Below are 21972 nucleotides of genomic sequence, written 5' to 3'. Positions count from 1 at the left end.
TACATTCCTACATGAAAAGATGATATTTGTAACTCATAAGACCTTTCTCATTATTAGGGTAGTTAAAAGGAGCATATACAGACAGAGGGCACAATGTGAGTTGAAATAGAAGGGATGATATCTAAAAAATAAAATTAAAGGGTAAGAGAGGATGTACTGGGAGAAAGAGAAAGGGAGGTAGAATGGTGTGAATTATCTCACAAAAAAGGGGCAAGAAACACCTTTTACAATGGAGGGGAAGAGGAGTGAGTGAACTTTACTCTCATCAGAATTAGCTCAAAGGGGGAATAAGATACACAGGCTATGGGGTACAGAAATCTTTCTTACCCTACAGGAAAATGGAAGGGGAAGGGGATAAGAAAAGGAGGGGGAGTGATAGAAGGCAGGGCAGATTGGGGGAAGGGGTAGTCAGAAGCAAAAAACCTTTGAGGAGAGACAAGGTGAAAGAAGAGAGAGAGAATAGAATAAATTGGGGCAAAGGGAATAGGATGCAGGGAAATATAGTTAGCAATAGTAACTGTGAAAACAAAAATTGAAGCAAGCTTCTCTGACAAAGGCCTCATTTCTCTAACATATAGAGAAGTATCAAATTTATAAAAATAAGAGCCACTCCCCAATTGATAAATGATCAAAAGACATAATCAGTTTTCAGATGAAGTAATCAAAGCTAACTATAGCCACATGAAAAAAAATTCTAACTCACTATTGATTGGAGAAATGCAAATTAAAACAAATCTGAAGTACTACCTCATACCTGTTAAGATTGGCTAAAAGAATGGAAAAGTTTGTAAATGACAAATGTTGGAGGGGATGTGGGGAAAATGAGACTTTAATGCACTGTTGGTGGAATTGTGAATTGATTCAACCATTCTACAGAGCAATGTAGAACTATGCCCAAAGGGCTATAAAATCATGCATACTCTTTGACCTAGCAATATCACTACTAGGTCTGTATCCCAAAAGCGATAAAAAAACAAAAAGGAAAAGGACATATGTGTACAAAAATATTTATAGCAGCTCTTTTATGGGGGTAAAGAATTAGAAACTGAGGGGATGCACATCAATTGGGAAATGGCTTAACAAGTTGTGGTATGTAATTATGATAGAACACCACTGTAGTGTAAGAAATGATGAGCAGGATGCTCTCAGAAAAACCTGGAAAGATGCTATCTATTCTCAGAGAAACAACTGATGGTGTCTGAACACAAACTGAAACATACTTTTTTTTTAAACTTTCTTTATTTTTTCTTGAGGTTTTTTTGGGTCTACTTCTTTCACAACATGACTATTATGGATATGTCTTGCATGACTACACATATATAACCTATATGGAATTGCTTGCCTTCTCAATGTGGGGGAAAGGGGAAAGGGAGGGAAAGAATTTGGAACTCAAAGTTTTAAAAACAAATGTTAAAAATTGTTTTTACATGTAACTGGGGGAAAAGTAAATACTAAATAAATACAAAAAAAGAAAAAATACATTAAAAAAAGAATATATCTAATTATTCTTCCAGCTTTACAATATTTTGAGTCTGTGACCTAGATATCTAGGATTAAATGTTAGCTTTAGGTGGCTTGAGAATATTAGCATTGAAATCCATCTCTAGGTCTGATATAAAGTTATATTACATAATTTAATGAAAAATACCAAATTAGGCATATAAAATACATCTTAAGTATAATAAAACATTAAGATAAAGATGTATGTATACACACACATTTTACTTTTACTAAATAAAACATGGTAAAAAGAAATGCGACTTGATTTTGCAAGGTATTATATAAAAGAACTGTAAAATCTCCTTACCACTATTTTGTTCTCCCTCTAAATCTTTTACAAACACAGCAGGTATCCCAGAAGATATGTTGAATTCTATTTTTTTATGCTCTACAGGTTGTGGCTGCTCAAACACATCTGAAGGCAATAGCGCAGGGTGTAAATTACTGTTTAAAAATAACACCAGGTTAGTCTTACCGAAGTGGGGAAAATCAACTCTTCCAATTAGTGACGTAGGATGATGCCATTCAAAAAGTCTTCCTAAATATTGATTTCTGCTATTATTTTAATTAAGATCAGAATGTACTTATTTTGGATATTTTAAAATGAGCACTATGAAGGTGAAATAATTTCTCATATTATTTATACTTAAGGGAAATTAAAAATTGTGGCAGAATTTCAAAGACAGCAATATAAAACATGACAACAGAATAACTTTAAGTATCAAGCAAAATAAAGTTATATTCTTGAAAACAGGATTATTGAGACTTTTCCTGACTAGTAAGTATTTCTCAAACCTTCTGGTTACTTAATCCTTCAGGGGGAAATCTGACTAAAAGAAAACCAAAACATTTAAATATAACTTTTGTATGAGTTAACCTAACAAAATAAGAAGTATTAGATGATAAGGCTATATGAAGTAATAGGACAATGAAGGTGTAAAAAAAAGGAACAACTTTTCAAATGTCTTCACTTCAAAAAAAAAAAAGTCTCAAGAATTAAAAAAAAATTACTTTGAAACCTAAACATTTCTAAATCAAATTCTATTATCAACACAATGAAAAATCTAGAGTGCACTATCACAGTTTATTTTAACCAACTTTAATGAAATTTCCCTACAAAAGAAGGCCATGGCTATTTCTTAAAGTTTAGAAGATATAACTCATATTTCATTATGCTATTTTGTAATCTATAAAGCGATGAAATCACAAGTCTGAATTGGAAACAAAAACAAAAAAACAAACCAACAAAAAAAACTAGAAACCCTTGAAATTACCTATGTGAAGAAGATGCAGGCATATTCAACATGTCCTTTATCTTTTGCCTTTTTCTTACACGGCGTTGCTTTGCAGTTGCTGGTCTTTTGGGTTGAAAATTAGCTAATTCCATCAGTTTTGTCATCCTAAATTAGAAAATAATATATCTTCCTTATCTAGGACTTATCTACATGTTATCATTTACAAAATGCTTTATTTTTTGTTTTTTTTTGGCTAGGCAATGGGGTTAAGTGACTTGCCCAGGGTCACATAGCTAGTAAGTGTTACATGTCTGAGGCTGGATTTGAACTCAGGTCCTCCTAAATCCAGGGCCAGTGCTCTACCCACTGCACCACCTAGCTGCCCCCTTACAAAATGCTTTAAACTGTTCTTTCAAGATAAAGTTTTTAAGAAAATCCCAACTAAAAATTATGCATACTATAAAAAAGTATAATTAAGTTTCCTCCAACTTCAAAAGAAATTCTAATCATTTTTTTTTTTGCAATGGCTTCAATCAAATACCTCTATCAGTTAGTCAATCAGTCTATTATATGCTAAGAACAGTATTAAGTGCACAAAGAAAGGCAAAAGACAGTCCCTGTTCTCCAGGAGCTTTTAGTCTAAACAGGGAGACAATGTGAAAACAACTATATACAAACACATTCATTCTCTCTCTAACTTTCTATACATACACATACACATACATACATACACACACACACACACACACACAAACACATGTACACAAATATGATAAGAATGGAGATAATCAGCTGAGGGAAGGCAAGAATTAATACAGATTAGGAAAAGCTCTTTGCAGAGGGTGGGAGTTTTTAACTAGGTCTTGAAGGAAGCCAGGGAAGCTAAGAGATAGAGATGAAGAAGGAAAACATGGGGGAATAAACAGTGAAAATGTCTAAAGTCAGAAGATACAGGGTTGTGTTCAACAAATAGCAAGAAGGTCATCATCCCTGGATGGCAGAGTATGTGTGGGTGAGTAAGATGTAAGACTGGAGAGGAACAGATTATGAAGGGTTCTGCACACCAAACATAGGCTTTTATATTTGATCCTGGAGGTGATAGGGAGGTACTGGGATTTTTTGATTAGGGTAGTGGTGACATGCTCAAATCTGTACTTTAGAAACAACAATTTGACAAATGAGTGGAAGATGGACTGGAGTAGGGAGATCAACCAGTAGACTATTGCAATAATCCAGGAATAAGGTGATGAAGACCCACATCAGGGTGTTGACAATGTCAGAGAAGGAGACATGTATGAGAAATCTAATGTAGTTAAAAGCTAAAGGATTTGGCAACAGATTGAATATGATGGATGAGAGTGAAGAGGCAAGGATAACACCTAGGTTATAAGCCTAGATGATTGGAAAGATAGTGTACTCTCCACAGCAACAAGACAACGTGGAAGGGAAAAAGTTTTGTGGGGAAAGATGAATTCAGTTTTGAAAATTCTGTGTATGGGACATCCAGTTTGAGATGTAGAATAGATGCCCAAAGATACAAATCTAGATGTCTGATGAAACATTAGGGCAGGATAAGTAGATCTAAGTACCACCAGCAAAAAAGATGATAATGAAATCCATGGGAGCTAATGAACAAAAAATATAATGAACCAAGTGAAACAGTACAGATAGAGAGGAGAATAGGACACATAATAGAGTCCTTGCTAACGATCACTACTGACAGGTATGACCTGGACAAAGATTCAGTAAAAGAGATTGAGGAGGCTTGCTCAGACAAAAAGGAAAATCAGGATATAGTCACAGAAAGAGAGAAAAGAATGTCAAGAAGAAGGTGACTGCCAGTGTCAAAGGTGGCAGAGAGATCAAGAATGAAGACTGAGAAAAGGCCATGTGATTCGGGAATTAGTTTATCAATGATAACTTTGGAAAGGGCAATTTAGGTTAAGTAAAGCTGAAAGTCAGACTGTAGAAGGTTAAGAATGAGAAGAAAGCACAAGTAGACATTGATTATAGATGGCCTTCTCAAATTTGGTCACAAAACGGAGAAATTTGGAACAACAAATGACATGACAGCTAGCAGGAATGGACTGATCAAGCAAGGGTTTTTTGAGAATGGGGTAGAGATGGGTATCAATATAAGGGAAGAGACTGAAGATAAGTGAGGCAGTGGGGGGATGACAGGAAGGAACAATCTGCTAGAAGAGACAGAATGGAGTGGGATTATGTGCATGCAGAGCAGTTTGCTTTGGTAGGAAAGGCCACCTCATTATGTGAGATAGGGCTGTGAAGGAGTTGACAGTGGAAGAAAGCATCTGAGTGATGTGAAATAAGGAAAAAGGGAGAAGAAGGAGCTCTAAGGGAATAGCCTCAATTTTTCCAGTGAAATATGAGGCAAAGTTCTCAGCTAAGTAAGTGGGGTGGGGAAGGTTTGAGGGATGAAAAGGTTTGGAAAAGCCTCTGTGGACAGTAGGACAGTGAATCAATTAGGGAGATATAAAAAAACAGTTTTGCTGTTAAGATTATGTAATATAAATTCATACTGGATCCAGCCAATACAGTTTTATGATTTTCTTTTTTCTTTTTTTTTTGGGGGGGGGGTGTGAGGCAATTGGGGTTAAGTGACTTGCCCAGGGTCACATGGCTACTAAGTGTCAAGTGTCTGGTCTCAAACCAGACTTGAACTCAGGTCGTCCTGATTCCAGGGCTGGTGCTCTATACACTGCGCCACCTACTTGTCCCAAGGGAAAAAGAACTATGATTTTCTTTAGCTTTGTTCAGTGGCACTTGAATAGGAATGAAGGAAAAGGATGGGTAAGAGTAATCAATCCAAGGCTGGGGGCTTGACAACTCATTTGATAAGAGGGCAAGGTACTGGAGTAAAGAGTATAGAGTTGGAATAATTCACTAAAAGGTCAAAATGAGGAAAAGAAGTCAGTGGAGCCAGTATGTAATGGCCCAGGGAAAAAAACAAACAAACAAAGCTGAGGAATTAATGGTTATGGTGAAGACAAAGAATAAAGTTTGGGGAAATGACCGCAGAATATGAACAGATAAGGGAACTATAGACTTCAAGATGGAAGTGGTACATACATGGGTAATGGCAATACCACGGACATGACTCTCTGTGTGTAACTGGGTTGGGGTAGAGGACTAGGTCACAGGAAATGAGTAAGCCAAAAAACTAGGTTAGGCTGTTTCAGGGAGTTCAACATTTCTGTTGAAATTCCCTCATATGAGGTCAGGAGGTGGGGAGAAAAGAAAGACCATAAGCCAGATACTGAACTCCTTGAGGAAAGAAGAGCAGTATCCTGGAAGTCAGCAGACAATTTCCACACTACAGTCACTTTTGCTTTTGGTTCCTGATGACTAATATCTAAAGCTCTCCTAATTATTAGTCTCTCCACAAAACTGTGTTTTAATTCTTTCTATCCAGTCACTCCAGACCTAGCTCCCAGACTCTTACTACCCTAGCGACCTGATCCCTTTCTGTTCTGACCCTATTTTAAGTCTATTATAGTCTATTAATAGTCCACGCAAGCCATCTGCTCAAGCAGATGCTACTCTTATGCTACTCTCTAACCCTGAATTAATTTCCTTGCCCGGAATCTAAGTACTGACATATCTTTCCCTATTTTAAATGACCTTCTATGCTTTGACTGATCCTATTATCCATAGCTTGGATCATAACTGGTATAACAACATTCCTTGTTGCTGCTTTTATCAGTCTGCCCCATTTGCTCCCACTCAACTGCTAATCTGGATACTTTTAAATATCAAAATCTAAAATACCAAGATTTAAGCGTGTTTTAGTTAAAACTAGTTGAACCTTAGGGTCTTTTTATCCTTGAATCCCCTGTCCTATCCTTTTGTAAACTCCAACCTTAGATTACTCCCATATATGCTTTCTCTAGTCCTACTTACAAACTGCCAAAAACAAAGGAGGAAAGTTAAATAACTTGATGTGTGATGACTTCATCTGCTAGAAATATATGCTAATCACAATTGGACCCTTACTACATTAAATTCCTTTTAGTTTTCCTATATTGGTTCCAAATTGTGCTCCCCGGTATCAGTTCCAAACTTTCTGTTCTTAAGCTACCTATACCAACCACTCCTTCTTAACAGAGAACTTAGGCATTTATTTTAACAGGAAAACTGAGGCTTTGCCAGAAGTTTCTCCTTTCCAATTTTTTTGGACAATGGGTCTCCATAACTCACTGAGGTTACAAGTTCAGTAGAAACTCAAAGGCCCAACCCAAATGATGGGCACAGGAGTTTTGACTTGCTCTGTTCCTAATCTAAACCAGTTTGTCCCTCCTTAGGCAGCCTAAAAGGCTCTCCATTCCCAGAGGATCACCATATTGGTAACAGACTTAGCATGGCCACTCCACTGGTTTTAGTCCTACTGCAGCTTAGAATTCCTTAACTCGAGCAATATACCAACCTTAGCTGCTCCTGGTAGCAATGTATCTCTAATGCTCACCTTTCTCTATTCACTCTTCCTTTGTGCTAATCTCACAGGAAGAAAGGGTCCTTCTCCTTAACAAGGCCAACTACTCTTTTTGTACTCTACATCTCATTCCCTACCATCTCCATAAATTTTGCCCTTCCACCATGCTCCTTCTTGACTTTCAAATCTATATTCAAGATTTAATATACTTAATTTTAATTGGTCCTTTGCAACACAATACCTTCCTAACTTTCTAGTCTTCTTATACTTGTCTCCTTTCCAGATACCTACCCATGTTACAACTACTCTGGATTACTTTTATTTATTCACACATAGCACTCCATCTCCAATCTCCTTGCACAAGCACTGGCTATCCTCCACATCTGGAATGTTCTACCTCTACTTCATGATTTCCATCTCTTCCTTTAAGACTCAGCTCAAATCCTATCTTCTGCAGGCCTTTCACAACCTTTACTATCCTTTCGGATAGCACCCTTTTTTACCCACTATGTATATTTTTTGTATGTAATTAACTATTTTTATGTTGTTTCTTCATTAAAATATAAGTCCCTTGAAGGCAGGTACTGCTTTTGTCTTTCTCTGTATCGTCAGCACTGAACACAGTGACTGGCACTGAGTAAGAGCTTAATAAAAACTTACTGACTGAATGATCCTACCACTCCCAATTAGTGATGTGTTCTTATAAACAAAGTAAAAATCTGAAAGGAAAAAAGATCACCTATTTCAGATTTCTCATACCTCAGACTTATTTATTACAAACCTCTCACGGGCTTCATCATCACCACTTTCATATTCTGATTCTTCTCCACTAGATCCTTCACCTTCTTCTGGCACAGGAGGCTCTTCAGGTGGCAAAGGAGGTACAGGGGGAAGAGGCGCATGCACTGGCATATACTCTTCATACTAACCAAAAGAACCAGTAAGTACTGTATGAAGTAACATGTAAATATAAATTCAACTAGAAAAGACATCGATTTCTCTATGAACTATGTCTAACAATCTCCTACAAAAGTCCTACACCAATGGCTCATCTTGATGTGGAAATGGCCCTATGTTTTTACAGACTGTACTAGCATGATGTAAGCTCTGGAAGACTCTATCAAGATGGAAAGACTTTGAGTATACTCCCCACTGTCCAACAATCACCCTAGATAAGTACAAAGACACTAATCACCAATGGATTGTCAACTAGTTTATGCTTTTTCTGACCAGAGTAACCCACAAAACAAAGAAGAACAGAAAATAGTCTTCAGTATTAAGGAAGTCAATCCTCAAATTATTTCTTTAATATAGTAGCAAAGTAGTGGAAAAGAGAATAAAATGTCCAATGAGGTGTTTTTAGGTGATATATGAAGATCAATTAATTGCCAAAATGCTAAATGTGAAAACTCCATTCAGTAATCAAGTAGCTGCTATGTCACTAGAGGAAGAGCAACTAGGTCCTGAATTAGTTTGAATAACGAATCCCCTGAAGGGGTCTCATTATTTGCATTCATATTACATATTTCCATTACGCTGGAAATAATTACCATAGTTTGCATAGTTACAACTTCAAAGAAGGTGAATTAAAATACATGGGACTACTTTAGGGGATTCATTATTCACACTAATCAAGATATACATCAATACTGACATTCTGACTATCAACGAAACCAGAAGACAGATAATTTGCAAGCTCAAGAAAAGTATATGTGAAAAGTTCTACTTGTAGAAGCAAACAGATGGGGTGAAGTCAGGTTTCATCATGTGCCAAAAGATAATAAAAAATACCAATTACTGACCCAGTCATCTTTTCTGTAGTGGTCATGATAAATGTTGACAAGGGCATCATCACACATATAGTTGCAAGGGATGAAGAAGTAGAAAAATGGCAACTGTTGACTTTAATAGGCAAACAGGTTCAGATGATGGGGAAAATACAGCTTGGGATTAAAATGAAGGAGATCAAAGGTTTGTAGATTACTCAGCAATGATATGGAAAGAACACTGAATTTAGAATAAAAGGACCTGGGTTCCAATTCTGGCTTACTACTTTTACAGTCTTGGGCAAATAACCTTTCTTGATTTTAGTTTCCTGGAGGCTGGACCTGTAAGGTTTTTTTCCCAGCTCTAAATATATGATCCTATAATTGTTACTATTTCCATCAAAACTAGTCTGAGAGTCCTGGAGATGGATGCAAAAAAGTCAAAGTGTTTATATTATGACAGAAAATAAATTGGTACTGACTTAAGAGTCATTTCTAAATCAACTATATTCAGTAATCAAACAAAAAGAGCAAAAGTAAAACCAATAACAAATTAGAAGGATAAAGATGAGAAGATAATACTGCATACAACTATAAAAGGTTGATTATAATCAAACTAGTTAAACTCTGCAAAATGGGAAATGAATAAATATAAAGACACTGACTGATCATTAATACTTCTTAGAAAAGTAAATTGTTCCATAGTAGTCATCATAACCATAAGGGTAAAAGAGGAGACAAAAGACTCAGTCAGTAAACTCTTAATCTCCATTCTCAACAGATACATAGCAGCCAAGAGTCTTACCAAGTTAGACTACTTTGCAAAACACTACAGGAGAAGGAATCTTTGAATCTGTCGTGTGACTGAAAATATGGTCTGTAAAACTGACTGCAAAAGCTTATTCCTTTCTTATAGTTTCATTAAGTACTTATACAGATCATTCTCATATTGTTTTAGAGATAAAGTAAGTATACAGTTTGGTAGTTGCTAGTATCTCCTCGGTAACCTTAAAAATTGATAATACTTTAAAAACTGAGTGGGAGAAGAATCACAAAAGGTATCTCTATTTGCTAACTTTATCAATGAAACTAAGGTCCATGGAGATTATGAATTAACATGGGTGGTGTCAGAGATGTAGTTCAAATGCAAGTCCTCTTACTCCAAAGCTAACTCATTTTTCCATCATTGTTGTCTTTCCAATTTCACATCTAAATCCTGCTGGAATGATCTGGATTAGATCTCATAACAAGATTTTTATGGGCTTGTTTCCCCCCTGATAATTTTTAATGTTTTTTTGAGGTAATACTGCTTGAGATTTTTTTTTTTTGGTCATCTCCTATTCTGAATTTTCAGATATTTTGATGTTCCCTAACCCAAATTTGAACCAGAGTCAGTACTTATTCTTCCACCACTGAAGACTGCGTTAATGCTAAAACTTACTATATCTTTGAAAGTTGCTAGTCAAAAAATGCACCACCAATGTAAGCCATGGTGACAAGTTTTACTAAATAAAGTCAGATTGATCCTTAGTCCATCACTGGACTCAACCCTTCTGAGTTGTTAGAAAGTGCCAGAGTTTGTGTTCTATAAGTACAGCTGCTGAAAACCCAAACTTATCTCAAAACTACAAATGCAACAGAACTCAGAAGTGTGTTCTGTAGTGAAAAAAAGTAGCTATTTTCTTTACGAAAATTTTCTTCTATTTAGAGCTTAGTAACTAAAAGATGTTGTCTTGTCTACAGAAGAACTGCTTTAAAGAAAAAAATTCCCAAAATTCTTAAAACTAAAAGATGGGTTTGAAATCAGAGGATATAGTTTCAACTCCTAGATCTACAACTTTTTATTTGTATGACCAAGTTATTTAACCACTCTGAGCCTCAGTTTTCTTACCTATAAAATTAGGAGATTGGACTAGACAACCTTTAAGGTCTCTTCTAGCTTTAAATATATAATTCTATGATATAGCTTGTTACATGATAATTATTGACTTACATATGAAATGGTATTTTAACAACTGCCCTAAACATCTTCCAGAAATAAAACTGTCTACAACAAAGCAATCTCAAAATGAGAATAATGAACTCTTTAGATATTCATACCGAGTACAACAGTACTTGTTAAATACCAAGAGAAGCAACCAATGAGTTAGTTATCATTGATGAAATCTACTGTTTTTTTCTCTCTTGCTTTTCTTTATAAACTTATTTGCATATTATCTTTCATTCACTTTTATTCTTTTCACTCTTTTTCTATTTTTTAAAATCTCAGGTCTTTTAGCATTAATTAACTTCAACAGATACTCTCAAGAGAAAAGAAGTTGTTGATCCTTACTCTAATTACAATAATATAAAAATATTTAAGATACTAAACAGCAGAAATATATTCTTACCATGGGAGGTCGGGCAGTAATTGGTCCAAAAGGTGTGGGTAAGTTCATTTTATTCATAAGATGAAGCACCTTAAAAAAAACAAAAACACTTTTCTAAATGATTTGGAATTAAAATGATTATTTTAACACATACATAACATTACATTAGAACCTTACAATAACATTTGACAGAAAGCAAATCCATCTTTAAATCCATCATCCAGAGTTTAGTTACTGCAGTATCAAAGAATTTTAATATGATACACAGAAAATAATCTATTTCAATGTATTTCTAACAACATACATATTTATTAAATTTTTACTAATTTGGCTTGACTGGGATTATATGAAGTATTCAACTGTAAATAGGCACGTGTCTTTTTAGTATTCGCTGAATGAAAAAATACTTTAAGTGCTATTTTTTAACGTAGTGCTAAAATTATAGGCACATTAAAATTAGTAGATGACACTGCTTTATGAATTTATGCCAGAAAATGTTTTTTTAAGAAAAAAATCATAATCAAGATAATAAAGCCCAATACCTTATAGTCCCACATTAAATATTACTATTATTCTCAATGTGGCAAGTGAAAATTTCTAAGGGACAGAATTTTTGGGTAAATTATAACTGATTTTATTAATTACAGCTAGCAGATAATCCATAAAATGAGGCCAGTTATCCTCTTGGTAACTCAAAAAGACACATCATAGAGTTTCTTGAATGCTTATAAAGTTTTTGGTAAGAGGGTGCACCTGAAGGTGGAAATCAACACTGATTGGTTAGCAAATACCTAGAGAAAGAATATTATATTGAGAGGTGGGCTTATTCTAATGAGGGACTGGGAGCCATGACTCTGATCACTCAGTCTTTGGACAAAGAGACTTATCTCTACTCAGATCACCCCCTCACCTAGGGCAATCTAGACAAAGGAGGCCCACCTCCACTCAGACCTGTCTAGACCACAATGGGGCAGAATTCACCTAGACTAGGATCTCTTTACCTTCTAATCAGATCTAAGCTTTCCGACTTGGCTAAGTCTAGCCCAAGATTTCATTTCATTATTAGCACTGCCCTTCAGAGAAATAAGCTTTGACCTAATCTCCAAATGATGAAATAGGAAGAGAAAAAATCCTGGATCTCTCCAATATTAACAAATGGTTATTTAATAATCATTTCTCTTATAAAGGAACAACTGACACATTTAAGTTAATTAATTCCAAATTTAAGGCAATTCAAATATAGTAATGAAATTATGCATAAGGAAAAAAAGATAGAAAAAAATTCTCTGAAAGGCAACTCAGTACCTGTAGGGCAATATATTTAGATAGTGTTAACAGGTAAGGAATTGTTTTTCCCCCATTTCAAACCTAAGTTGGCTTTTTTGCAACTTCTACTCATTATTTTCAGTTCTGCCTCTGGGACTATTGTTAGTAGCCTATTTTTTACCATGTGATAGCCTTTTACATAACTGGAAATAGCCATCATGTCTACCATTTCAAGTCTTTTCTAGGCTGTAAGTTCTCAGCTCCTTCAACTGATTTTCCCACAGTATGCTCCTTCTTATGACTGCTCTCTGATCTCCAGGTTATCAATGGACTTCTCAAAATGTGATGGTCAGAACCAAATCTCCAGATGTGGTCTGATAAGAGCAGAGTAGAGCAACACTATCAACTTCCCTAGTCTTAGTATACCTGTATTTCAATGCATCCTAGACGGAATTAAGCTTTCTGGGCTGCCATTTCACACTGTTGACTCATTATTCTTGTAGCCCCTTAATTCTTAGATTTTTAAGGATTTATGTTACACAATGTCACTACAGGCTGTATTAAATAGCAGCATGCAAAATTAGCATTCAATTTCAAAAGTATAAATTTTCTCTACTTGCCTGTACATAGAACTTAGGCACGCTTGCCAAGGCACTTGCTATGTTGGCTAGTATTGTGCTTGAAGGTGGTGGATACAGGTATTTGAGGCATGAATTTAAAGGAAAAGTTAGCCTACAAAAAGAAAATTAAATTCTTGTCAAATTTTAATATAAATTATACAATACTACTAACACATTTCCCCCCCAAAAAAATTGAAAACAAAGTTATTCAAGGCTTTTCCTCAATAAATGGTGAAAGAATAGGCAATTTTAGAAAAATAAACATCCATTTGACAATGTTCAAAATCACTAATAATCAGAGAAAACCCCATTAAAACAACTCATGGTATTACCTTTATCAAATTGGTAAAAATAAAAGGAAAAAAATTCAATGTTGAAAGGGTTGAGAAAATAGGCATACTAACTCAGTGGTAAAATCAGATTTGTTCTGATCATTTTAGAATATAATACAGAATCCTGGAAATATTCATATTACTCACATTACAAGGCTGTTGTTAAGTGCTTTGCAAAATTAAAACACTACATGGTTATTATTATATAAAATCTGGCAATTTTGTTTATTTTTCCAAGTAAATTTATTTATTTTACAAGTTCAGCCTATTTTTGAGTCAATAAAGTAGAATATTTCAAAAATATATTTCTTTTCTTAATGCCTTGATTTAATTTTAAAACAACAGCAAAATCCCACCACTTCTTCTACAGTAACATAGCAATTGTTTTAGTGGATGTTTATTTAAAAAATTTAATGTTAATTAAGTTGACTACTCACAAAGTTCAATCAATTTTTAAATTCAATTATATTTTGTTTTCAGTTCTGAATTCTTTTTCCCCACTTCTCCCTTTGTCAGCTATTAAAGCAAGAAAAACAAAACCCATTAAAAATCAGAAGAGTCAAACAAAATAAATTCCTGCATTAGCCACATCAAAAAAAAAAAAAGGAAAAGAAAAAAAATGTTTTGATCTGTACTCTAAGACCATTAGCTCTCTATTTGGAGGTAGAAAGCATGTTTCTTTATGAGTCCTTGGAATGGTGGTTAATCACTGTGTTGTTCAGAGTTCTTAAGTTTTGCAAAGTCGTCTAGCTTTACAATATTGTTATTGTATAAACTGTTCTCTTGGTTTTGCTCACTTCGCTTTGAATCATGTAAGTTTTCCTAGATTTTTCTGAAACTGTTTCCTTCAATTCTTTTTTCCTGCGCAAAAAAACATTTTATCACATGCATACACCTTCTTCAGGCAATTCCCAACTGATAGGCACCCCCCTCAGATTTCAATTCTTTGTCAACACAAAAAAGAATTACTATAAATATTCTTATTACACAAGTCCTTTTCCTCTTTCTTTGCTCTCTTTGGGGTACAGACCTAGTAGTGGTATCACTGGCACAAAGTATATGCATAGATTAATAGCTTTTGAGGTGTGGTTCCAAACTGCTTTACAGAAAAGATGGACTAGTTCAGAGCTCTACTAGCAAAATATTAATGTACCAGTTTTTCCACATCTTCTTCACTATTTGTCATTTTCATTTTATATCAACTTTGCCAATCTGATGGATGTGAGGTGGTATCAGTTATTTTAATTTACATTTCTCCAATTATGACAGCAATCAATGTACTTTTAATATATACTTATTACAGACATATCCATTAGATGTGTTACAAAGCACTGAAGTATAAATCTCTAACTTCCAAACTATTTTACTTTCATTAAATCTCATAAAAAGCACAAAACTGTTTAAAAAAAAAAGAAAAGAAAAAAGAAGAATGCTAACCCATGATTTGGTGCAATTCCATTTTCTATGGTCAAACAACTTGGCTCTTTTTTTTCTTTATCTTCTTCTACAGGTTCATCAGACCTAAAAAATAAAAGATCAAAACTGGTTTTTTTATCAAGAAAATATATGCAACAGTAAATTGTGATACATGAGGTTAATTCATCTAATAAACAAAAGTGTACTGTGCTAGATGCTACAGAAGATACAAAAGCTAAGTAAATCATAGCTGTCCTTAAGATTTTTATACAACTATTATCTTACAATGTAGTAGTAAGATCTGGACTCTTAGGCTAGGCAGCAGAGTTGTCACAATACTGGGCTTGGCTGGTATGCAAACCTGGGCCAATCATCTACCTCTTCTCTTCCTCAAATTCGACACATGTGAAATGCCTCGAGTCAGAAAGACTCATCTTTCCGAGTTCAAATCTAGCCTCAGACACTTAGCAGCTGTGTGATCCTGGAGACGTAACTTAACCCAGTTTGTCTCAGTTCCTCATTGGTAAAATGAGCTGGAGAAGGAAATGGCAAAACAATCTAGTATCTTAATAAATTAAGTAGAATTTAATGAGTGCTTAAGAGACTGGGATGCTATGTATTAGAAATTGAGAACATAAACAAAAAATCCCTCCTCTCAAAGAGCTTTTGTTTTAAATGGTGGAAACAATACGTAAAGATAGATAGATAAATTGACACAGCTAATAAAAATAAGGTAATTCAGGAGAGAGGGCACTAGCAATTGGAAAGTTTAGGAAAGGCTTCATGTAGAAGGTGGTACTTGAATTGAGTATTGAAGGAAGAGAGGGATTCTATGAAATGGAGTCAAGGATGGAGGCCATAGTAAGTCTAGAAGACAGTCCTCAGTATAAAGTCTCAGACTAGAGAGGGAATGCTGTGAGGAGCAGAGATAAGGTCAGTTTGGTTGGAACCTGGAATGTGGAAAGGGCAGTAGCATATAACAAAGCTAGAAAGATAAGCTGCAGTCTGTTTGCCAAGGGTTTTAAAAGTGAAACAAAGGAGTTTATATTTTATTCCCAAAACAACAGATAGCCAGTGTTGTTTATTGAATAGGTGTGGCACGGTCAGATTAGCACTTATAAGGAAAAAAAAATCACTTCAGCAGCTATGTGAGAAACACTGGTAGGGACACCAATGAGGAAATCATTGCAAAAATCTAAGTCAAGGTAATAAGGGCCTGAAGTAAGGGTAGTGGCTATATGAGTAGAGAAAGGGTAAGATGCAAGAAATGTTATGGAGGAAGCAACAGCAAAATATGACATCACTGAGGAGTCTAGATATATCTATTAGATGTGTTACAGACCAGAGAGACTGGGTGGTTTTGAGGAAAAGATAGGAAGTTCTATTTTAAACATAATGAGTTTGAGATATCTACAGGATATTCATTCTGAAATGTCTGATTAGCAGTTGATATAGGACTGAAGCTCAGGGGAGAAAATAGGACTGGACATATAGATCTGTCAATCATCTGCAGGAAGATTTTAAATCCATGGGTGCTAATGAAGTCATCAAGAAAGAGAGAGAGTAAAGATAAAGAAAAGGGCCTAGGATAGAGTCTTATGATATAGCCACAGTTAGGAGGCATGATATGGATAATGATCCAGTAAAGAAAGGAGTAATCTGACAGGTAGGAGAAAAGAAAGAAAGAATGGTTATCAAGAGTACTTGGAGAAGAATGCCCCAGAGTAAAGGTTAGCGGTGTCAAAATCATCAGACAAGTCAAGAAGGATGAAGACTGACAAAAGGCAGTCACATTCAAAAATTAAGAGATCACTGGTAGCTTTAGAAAAAGCAGTTTCAGTTGAACGATGAAATCAGAACCCAAACTGCAATGGGCTGAGTGAATGGGAAGAGAGAAAATAGAAGTAATGAGTGTAGACAGTTTTTTTTTTTTTAAAGAGTCTGGCTAGAAAAAGATACAGGATGACAGCTTGAGCAGGCTGTTAGGGTCTCGGAGTTTGTAAAGGATGGTAAAGACTTAGCCATGTTGAAAAGTAGTAGGGAAGTAACTAGTGGGTAGTGAGAGGCTGAAGATTAGACTATGAGGTTACTGAGGGTGTCATTTTCTAAAGATTAGAGGGGATGGGATCAAGAGCAAATATAGAGGGACTTGCCTTGGCTAGAAGAGCCATTCCATAATCAAAAACTAAAGAAAATGAGCAGAGGGTGAGGGATGAGGTCCAGGGGTTCTAAAATGAAGAGAAGGGGAGAAGAGGGAGCTCATGTTGAATGGTCTCAGTTTTATCAATAAGGTAAGAGGTGAAATTTTCAGCTAAGAGATTAAAGGCTGGCAGTGGAGGTGAAGGTGTGGGAGACTGGGAAACTATGAGAAGATTTGGCATAGATTGTGTTGGAGAAAGACAAGGAGAAAATCAGGGAAGAATGTATTGACTGCTTCAGTGAGGGTCCAATTAAAGTTGTAAACCATGAATTTATAAGGTACAGGGCCCAATCAGAGTTGGAAATCATGAATTTATCGGGTACTCAGTAAGGCCCTGGAGCTCTAGTCAACAGAATGTGCCCAAGGAGGATATGGCAGATAATGGAGACAAATCCAGGATTGTTGTTTGGCAAGAAACAAGCAGCAATGGAACACAAAGGCTAGAGGTTTGAGAGTTGATTACAGGATGGAAAGGGATGAAAATAAATCACTAAAATTCCAGCTCTACCACTTACTATTTGTGAAAATTTGATCAAGTAACTTAATCTCTTTTATTTTCAGTTTCCTTATTTCTAGAAAAATTAATCACCAAAAATTGATCACCTTTATGGTCCCCTCTAATGCCAAGATTCCAGGTCAAATATTTTTCAGTGAATGCCATTATAGGAAGCCCTTAACTTATAAACAAGTTTTGATATAAAGTTTGTTTGTATCTTCACTGTTTGATTTCTGCTGTACTTCCTATACAGTTATCAACAATGTTAGGTTTCTAAGCCAACATACAAAAACCACCCACAATTCAATGGCAAAACAGAAACCTAGCCATAATGTGTAACAATGTTTCTACAGGAAAAAATCATTCAGAGTTTCAACTTGGGATGCTAGGACAGGCCTAACAAAGCATTCATTTTTTGTGTGCTGCCTGAAACCCTGTGCTAGGATCATTTCTCTTTTTTTTCCTCACTCTCACATCCCACAACTACATACTCCTGTGCAGCAGGAGCGGAGACTTCTTTCTCTCTCCAAGGAATCTAACATTGAGGGAAATCACATAGCTGGGACTACTCAGCCTACTATATATGTCCACTATTTACTCTGAACAAGACCCTCACTGCTACACAGAAATCCTTTTATTCTTACCTGATTGATTCCCAATAGCACTCTCCACCAGCAGCTATTCAAACCCACTCTTCTTTTCTCAAAAGACCAAACACCACTCCTCCCAAACCTCTCTAGAAAGAGGACCTCAACTTAACTCCCTCCCCCAAAATGAGGTTATAAAGAGAAAATTCCCTTTTTCTTCAGTGCTGCACCTCAAATCTGTCAAGTAAATATTTGAACTGTAATAATACATTTCTAAATGTGTTCATTAGCACAATATCCCATAAAAATGAGTTCGCTTTACTTACTGGCTTCAATAGCTATAAATTTTATTCAGCAACTTTCCCCCCCAAAACCATAATTTCCTAAACCCTAAAAATGTGAGGAAAAAAACAAACAAACCTAATAACCACATACCTTTTCTTTTTCTCTGAATATGAAGTCTGACAGAAGGAGGAAGCTTGGTCCTGCTCTTTTGCAAATTCAACAACTAATGTGTGACCTAAAACCTTCAGCTGATGCAATCTTGATAAAGCCTTCAAATGATACAAAAAAGCTAAATTTGATAATGTAGCAAACATTTTAAATTCACTTATTAGCAACACATTTTTAATTAATGTTCTCCATCCCAAATGCTCTATCATCTAAATTCACAAGTCATGATTCTTGAAAACAGACCAAAATTTTAAGTATGTGGTCATTCTGGGAAAAAAAAAGTCTTTATGATAGTAACAGAGATAAGACAAAAATCTAATATCTGATTCAAATATTTAAGAAATTAAGAAAATATAACTAAAATTAAGAAAAATATATTTCAACATTAGTGAAAATACCAGTTATTTAAATCCAATTTTACAATAATGATTTGTTTTATCCATGTGGCTGCTTTGTCAAGAATTACTTACATATTCAGCTTTTATTTTTAGTAGCAGAACTAGAAAATACCATCAATGATACTCAAGTCAAGAAATATTTACTGGGTAACTATGTGGGTTGGCTAGAATTGCCATTATCAAATTCACTACCTGAAGCACAATAACTTTATATCATAACTATTACTAATCCTATTACCTCACCCTGGTTTCTTAAAATCTCTCATTTTCTCCAAGCTCAGCTCAAGTGTACTTTCTACATGAGGTCTTTTCCAGTGCTGCCAGTTGTTAATTCGTCCTCTCAAAACCACCTTATATATTTTACTCATGCTTAGCTATGTCCATGTTGTGTTTTCCCAACTAGACTATTAGTTCTTTGAAAGCAGGGGATTGTTGCTGATTTTTTTCTTTGTATCTCTAGTGCTTAGTACAGAACCTAGCATCTACAATATGCTTAATAGTGGCATATATCATAGGAGCATAAGTCACATCTACATTAGAGGTACAAAGCTCAACTTTAGTTCAAATTTTGGCTTCTATTCAATCCTCCTAATAAACAGATAAAACCTTCTACCTTGGGCAACATGAATCACCACAAGCAGATCTACTACACAATTTCAGGACCACAAAACCTTCTGGGAGAAAGAAAAGGCACTGAAAAATGTTCCAACTTGTTCTTTTTTTCTTTCTTGTTCAGAAGCCTCAGTGCACACAAGCAAGGTCTAGCAACTTTTTTTCAGTTCAATTTAAATATCTGCTTAAATAGTTCAGTTTTTGCACTTCAAATGAGTAACTATTTGAAAATGTTCATTATTAGGTATGCCCAGTGGGCACTTCTATGCCCTTAGAGAGGCTGAAAGAGGGAAGGAATAAAAGGGTAGCATAAAAAAGGTCAAGAGTATATGTCAATAGGCCTCAGCCCTGTAGTTCAAATTTGATAAGTAGAGATAAAATGTTTAGTGTCAAGAATATCACATACCTTTATTGCTGCTTTTTCATTAGGGAAAGTAGCAAAAGCAGTGTGTTTCTGAAAGATAATCATAATACACATAACTCTGAATAGCACCAAAGTATACTCAAAAGCAAGAGTTACATCCATGGCTAAAAGACATAAAATCATTAAATGCAGGGAAATCTGAGAGGATCATCTACTAAACTATACCAAATAAATAAAAATCCATAGTATTTTAATGTCCCTCTTAACTTTTATCATTAGTGGGAAAATCATTCCTTATGTTATTACTTAAATATATCCCTTTTGCCCGTCTTCATGGGAAAATTCAATTCTAAAAATTATAGTTTAAAAGGATAAAAAAATATAAAAAGTAGCAAATATCAAGTTACTGTGTTATTAAGCCGGATAAACAAAGATCTTGTCTTTGCTTATCTCAAAATGAAGTGCTGCATTTTTAAACAACACAGATCAGTCTAATACTAATTTAAATGAGTTTCAACTGAAGTACTTCAGTTGAATTTTTAAATCTCTCTCTATATATAACACTTTTGTTATATATATATACATACACATAACAAATGTAAATGTATATATATATTACTTATATGGAAAACATCACACTGGCATATAAGTCATAGAATCACATAAGGAGTGTGGTCTAGTAGAGAAAGCACTAGATTTAAAGTTGGAGAAGACATGGGGTAAAATCTAACTCTGTTACTTAGACATTATTTGTCCCACCATTTTCAAGAATACCTTGGACCTTTTATTAGAAAGGAAATGAGGAGCATTTCATTGGATTATGAGATCTAAAAACTGGAAGTTAGAACCCCCTTAGAATCCTTCATTTGACAGATGAGAAAATTGAGGTAAAGAGAGGCAGGGGCTTGTCCAAGGTTCACCTCACTGCTTAACAAGTATCAAAGTCAAGATTCTTCTGACTCCCAATACAGGTAGCAAGGCACAGAGTTAAGGTATAGCTGGTTTTGGAACCGAGACATGGATTAAAGCTTCTACCTCACAGTGTTGCTGTAAAGTTCAAATGAGATAATGTATGTGAAATGTTATGGGGACTTCAGCAGGTATACTGATCCCCCTTTTAAAGCAGACGAAACCAAGACTAGAAGAGATTAAAAGACTGGCCAAGTGTCATTTTGCTTGTCGCCCTCCCTCCACCCCCACCCCTAGCTTCCTCTCTGGGTCTAGTCCAGATGATCTCGAAGCTTCTTTTTGGCCCCAGGTTCCGGGGACGTATTCACTGGTTCCGAGATACACGGACTCTCTGCTCTGTCCGGCACAATTATTCAGGTTAGGACCAGGGCAAGGCCGGCGGGCCTCCAAATCGGGCCTCTCCTCTTCCCTCACCCCGCCCTAACCAAGCCTTGTCCTCACCGCACCTCCGCCAGACGCGGATCGGGCCCTGCGGGACATCTAGGGGGCTGCCCGCGCTGGCCCTCCTTACCAAGCGGCCCTTGTCGGACAGGACCCGCACGGCCTGGGCACCGAAGTGCTTCAGGAGATGCTCCTTCTCCTCGGCTGTCAGCTCGGCCGGCAAGTGCCGCACCAGGAGGGTCCTGTTGGCCCGCGGTAGCGGCGGCGTTGAGGAGCCCTGGCAGCCCCGCGACAGCGGGACCTGCTCTGGTGCAGCCATCTTCCCACACAGCGCCGCCACCTCCGGCGCGAGCGGCAGTGACAAGAACCGGAGAGGTCGAGCACGGACGGCGCCTCCCAGACGACGACCGGAAGCGCAGTCTCAGTGAAGACGACGCGAGAACTGGAGCGTCTTCTCGCGAGATCCTCGCGGACTAGCGCGCCGCGCGTTTTGTAAAGGGTTTTTCGGGTCCTTCTGCTAGCAGTGATTGCGACCAAAAAGTGGCCAGAAAGCAAAAC

At 36.1% G+C, this 21972-nt stretch overlaps 1 protein-coding gene across 4 annotated transcripts in view; it reads right to left on the bottom strand.

Annotated features, from left to right (window-relative positions):
• Positions 1 to 21746, bottom strand: part of RNPC3 (RNA binding region (RNP1, RRM) containing 3) — a 29596-nt gene extending 7850 nt beyond the window's left edge. For all 4 annotated transcript variants that reach the window (XM_027868234.1, XM_027868236.1, XM_027868235.1 and 1 more), the window contains exons 1-9: positions 21545 to 21746; positions 20107 to 20154; positions 18673 to 18791; positions 14976 to 15059; positions 13207 to 13318; positions 11342 to 11410; positions 7967 to 8109; positions 2775 to 2900; positions 1808 to 1944 (exon numbers count right to left, since the gene is read on the bottom strand). In XM_027868234.1, the coding sequence (XP_027724035.1) occupies positions 1808 to 1944; positions 2775 to 2900; positions 7967 to 8109; positions 11342 to 11410; positions 13207 to 13318; positions 14976 to 15059; positions 18673 to 18791; positions 20107 to 20154; positions 21545 to 21733 (1027 nt within the window). In that variant the 5' untranslated portion in view covers positions 21734 to 21746. The remainder of the gene's footprint in view (positions 1 to 1807; positions 1945 to 2774; positions 2901 to 7966; positions 8110 to 11341; positions 11411 to 13206; positions 13319 to 14975; positions 15060 to 18672; positions 18792 to 20106; positions 20155 to 21544) is intronic.
• Between the last annotated feature and the right edge of the window lie 226 nt (positions 21747 to 21972).

Source organism: Vombatus ursinus, unplaced genomic scaffold (genome assembly GCF_900497805.2).
Source record: "Vombatus ursinus unplaced genomic scaffold, bare-nosed wombat genome assembly UNPS02014787.1, whole genome shotgun sequence".
Lineage (NCBI taxonomy): Eukaryota > Metazoa > Chordata > Mammalia > Diprotodontia > Vombatidae > Vombatus > Vombatus ursinus.
Note: the sequence above shows the minus strand (reverse complement) of the source record. Positions and strands in the feature narration are given on the sequence as shown.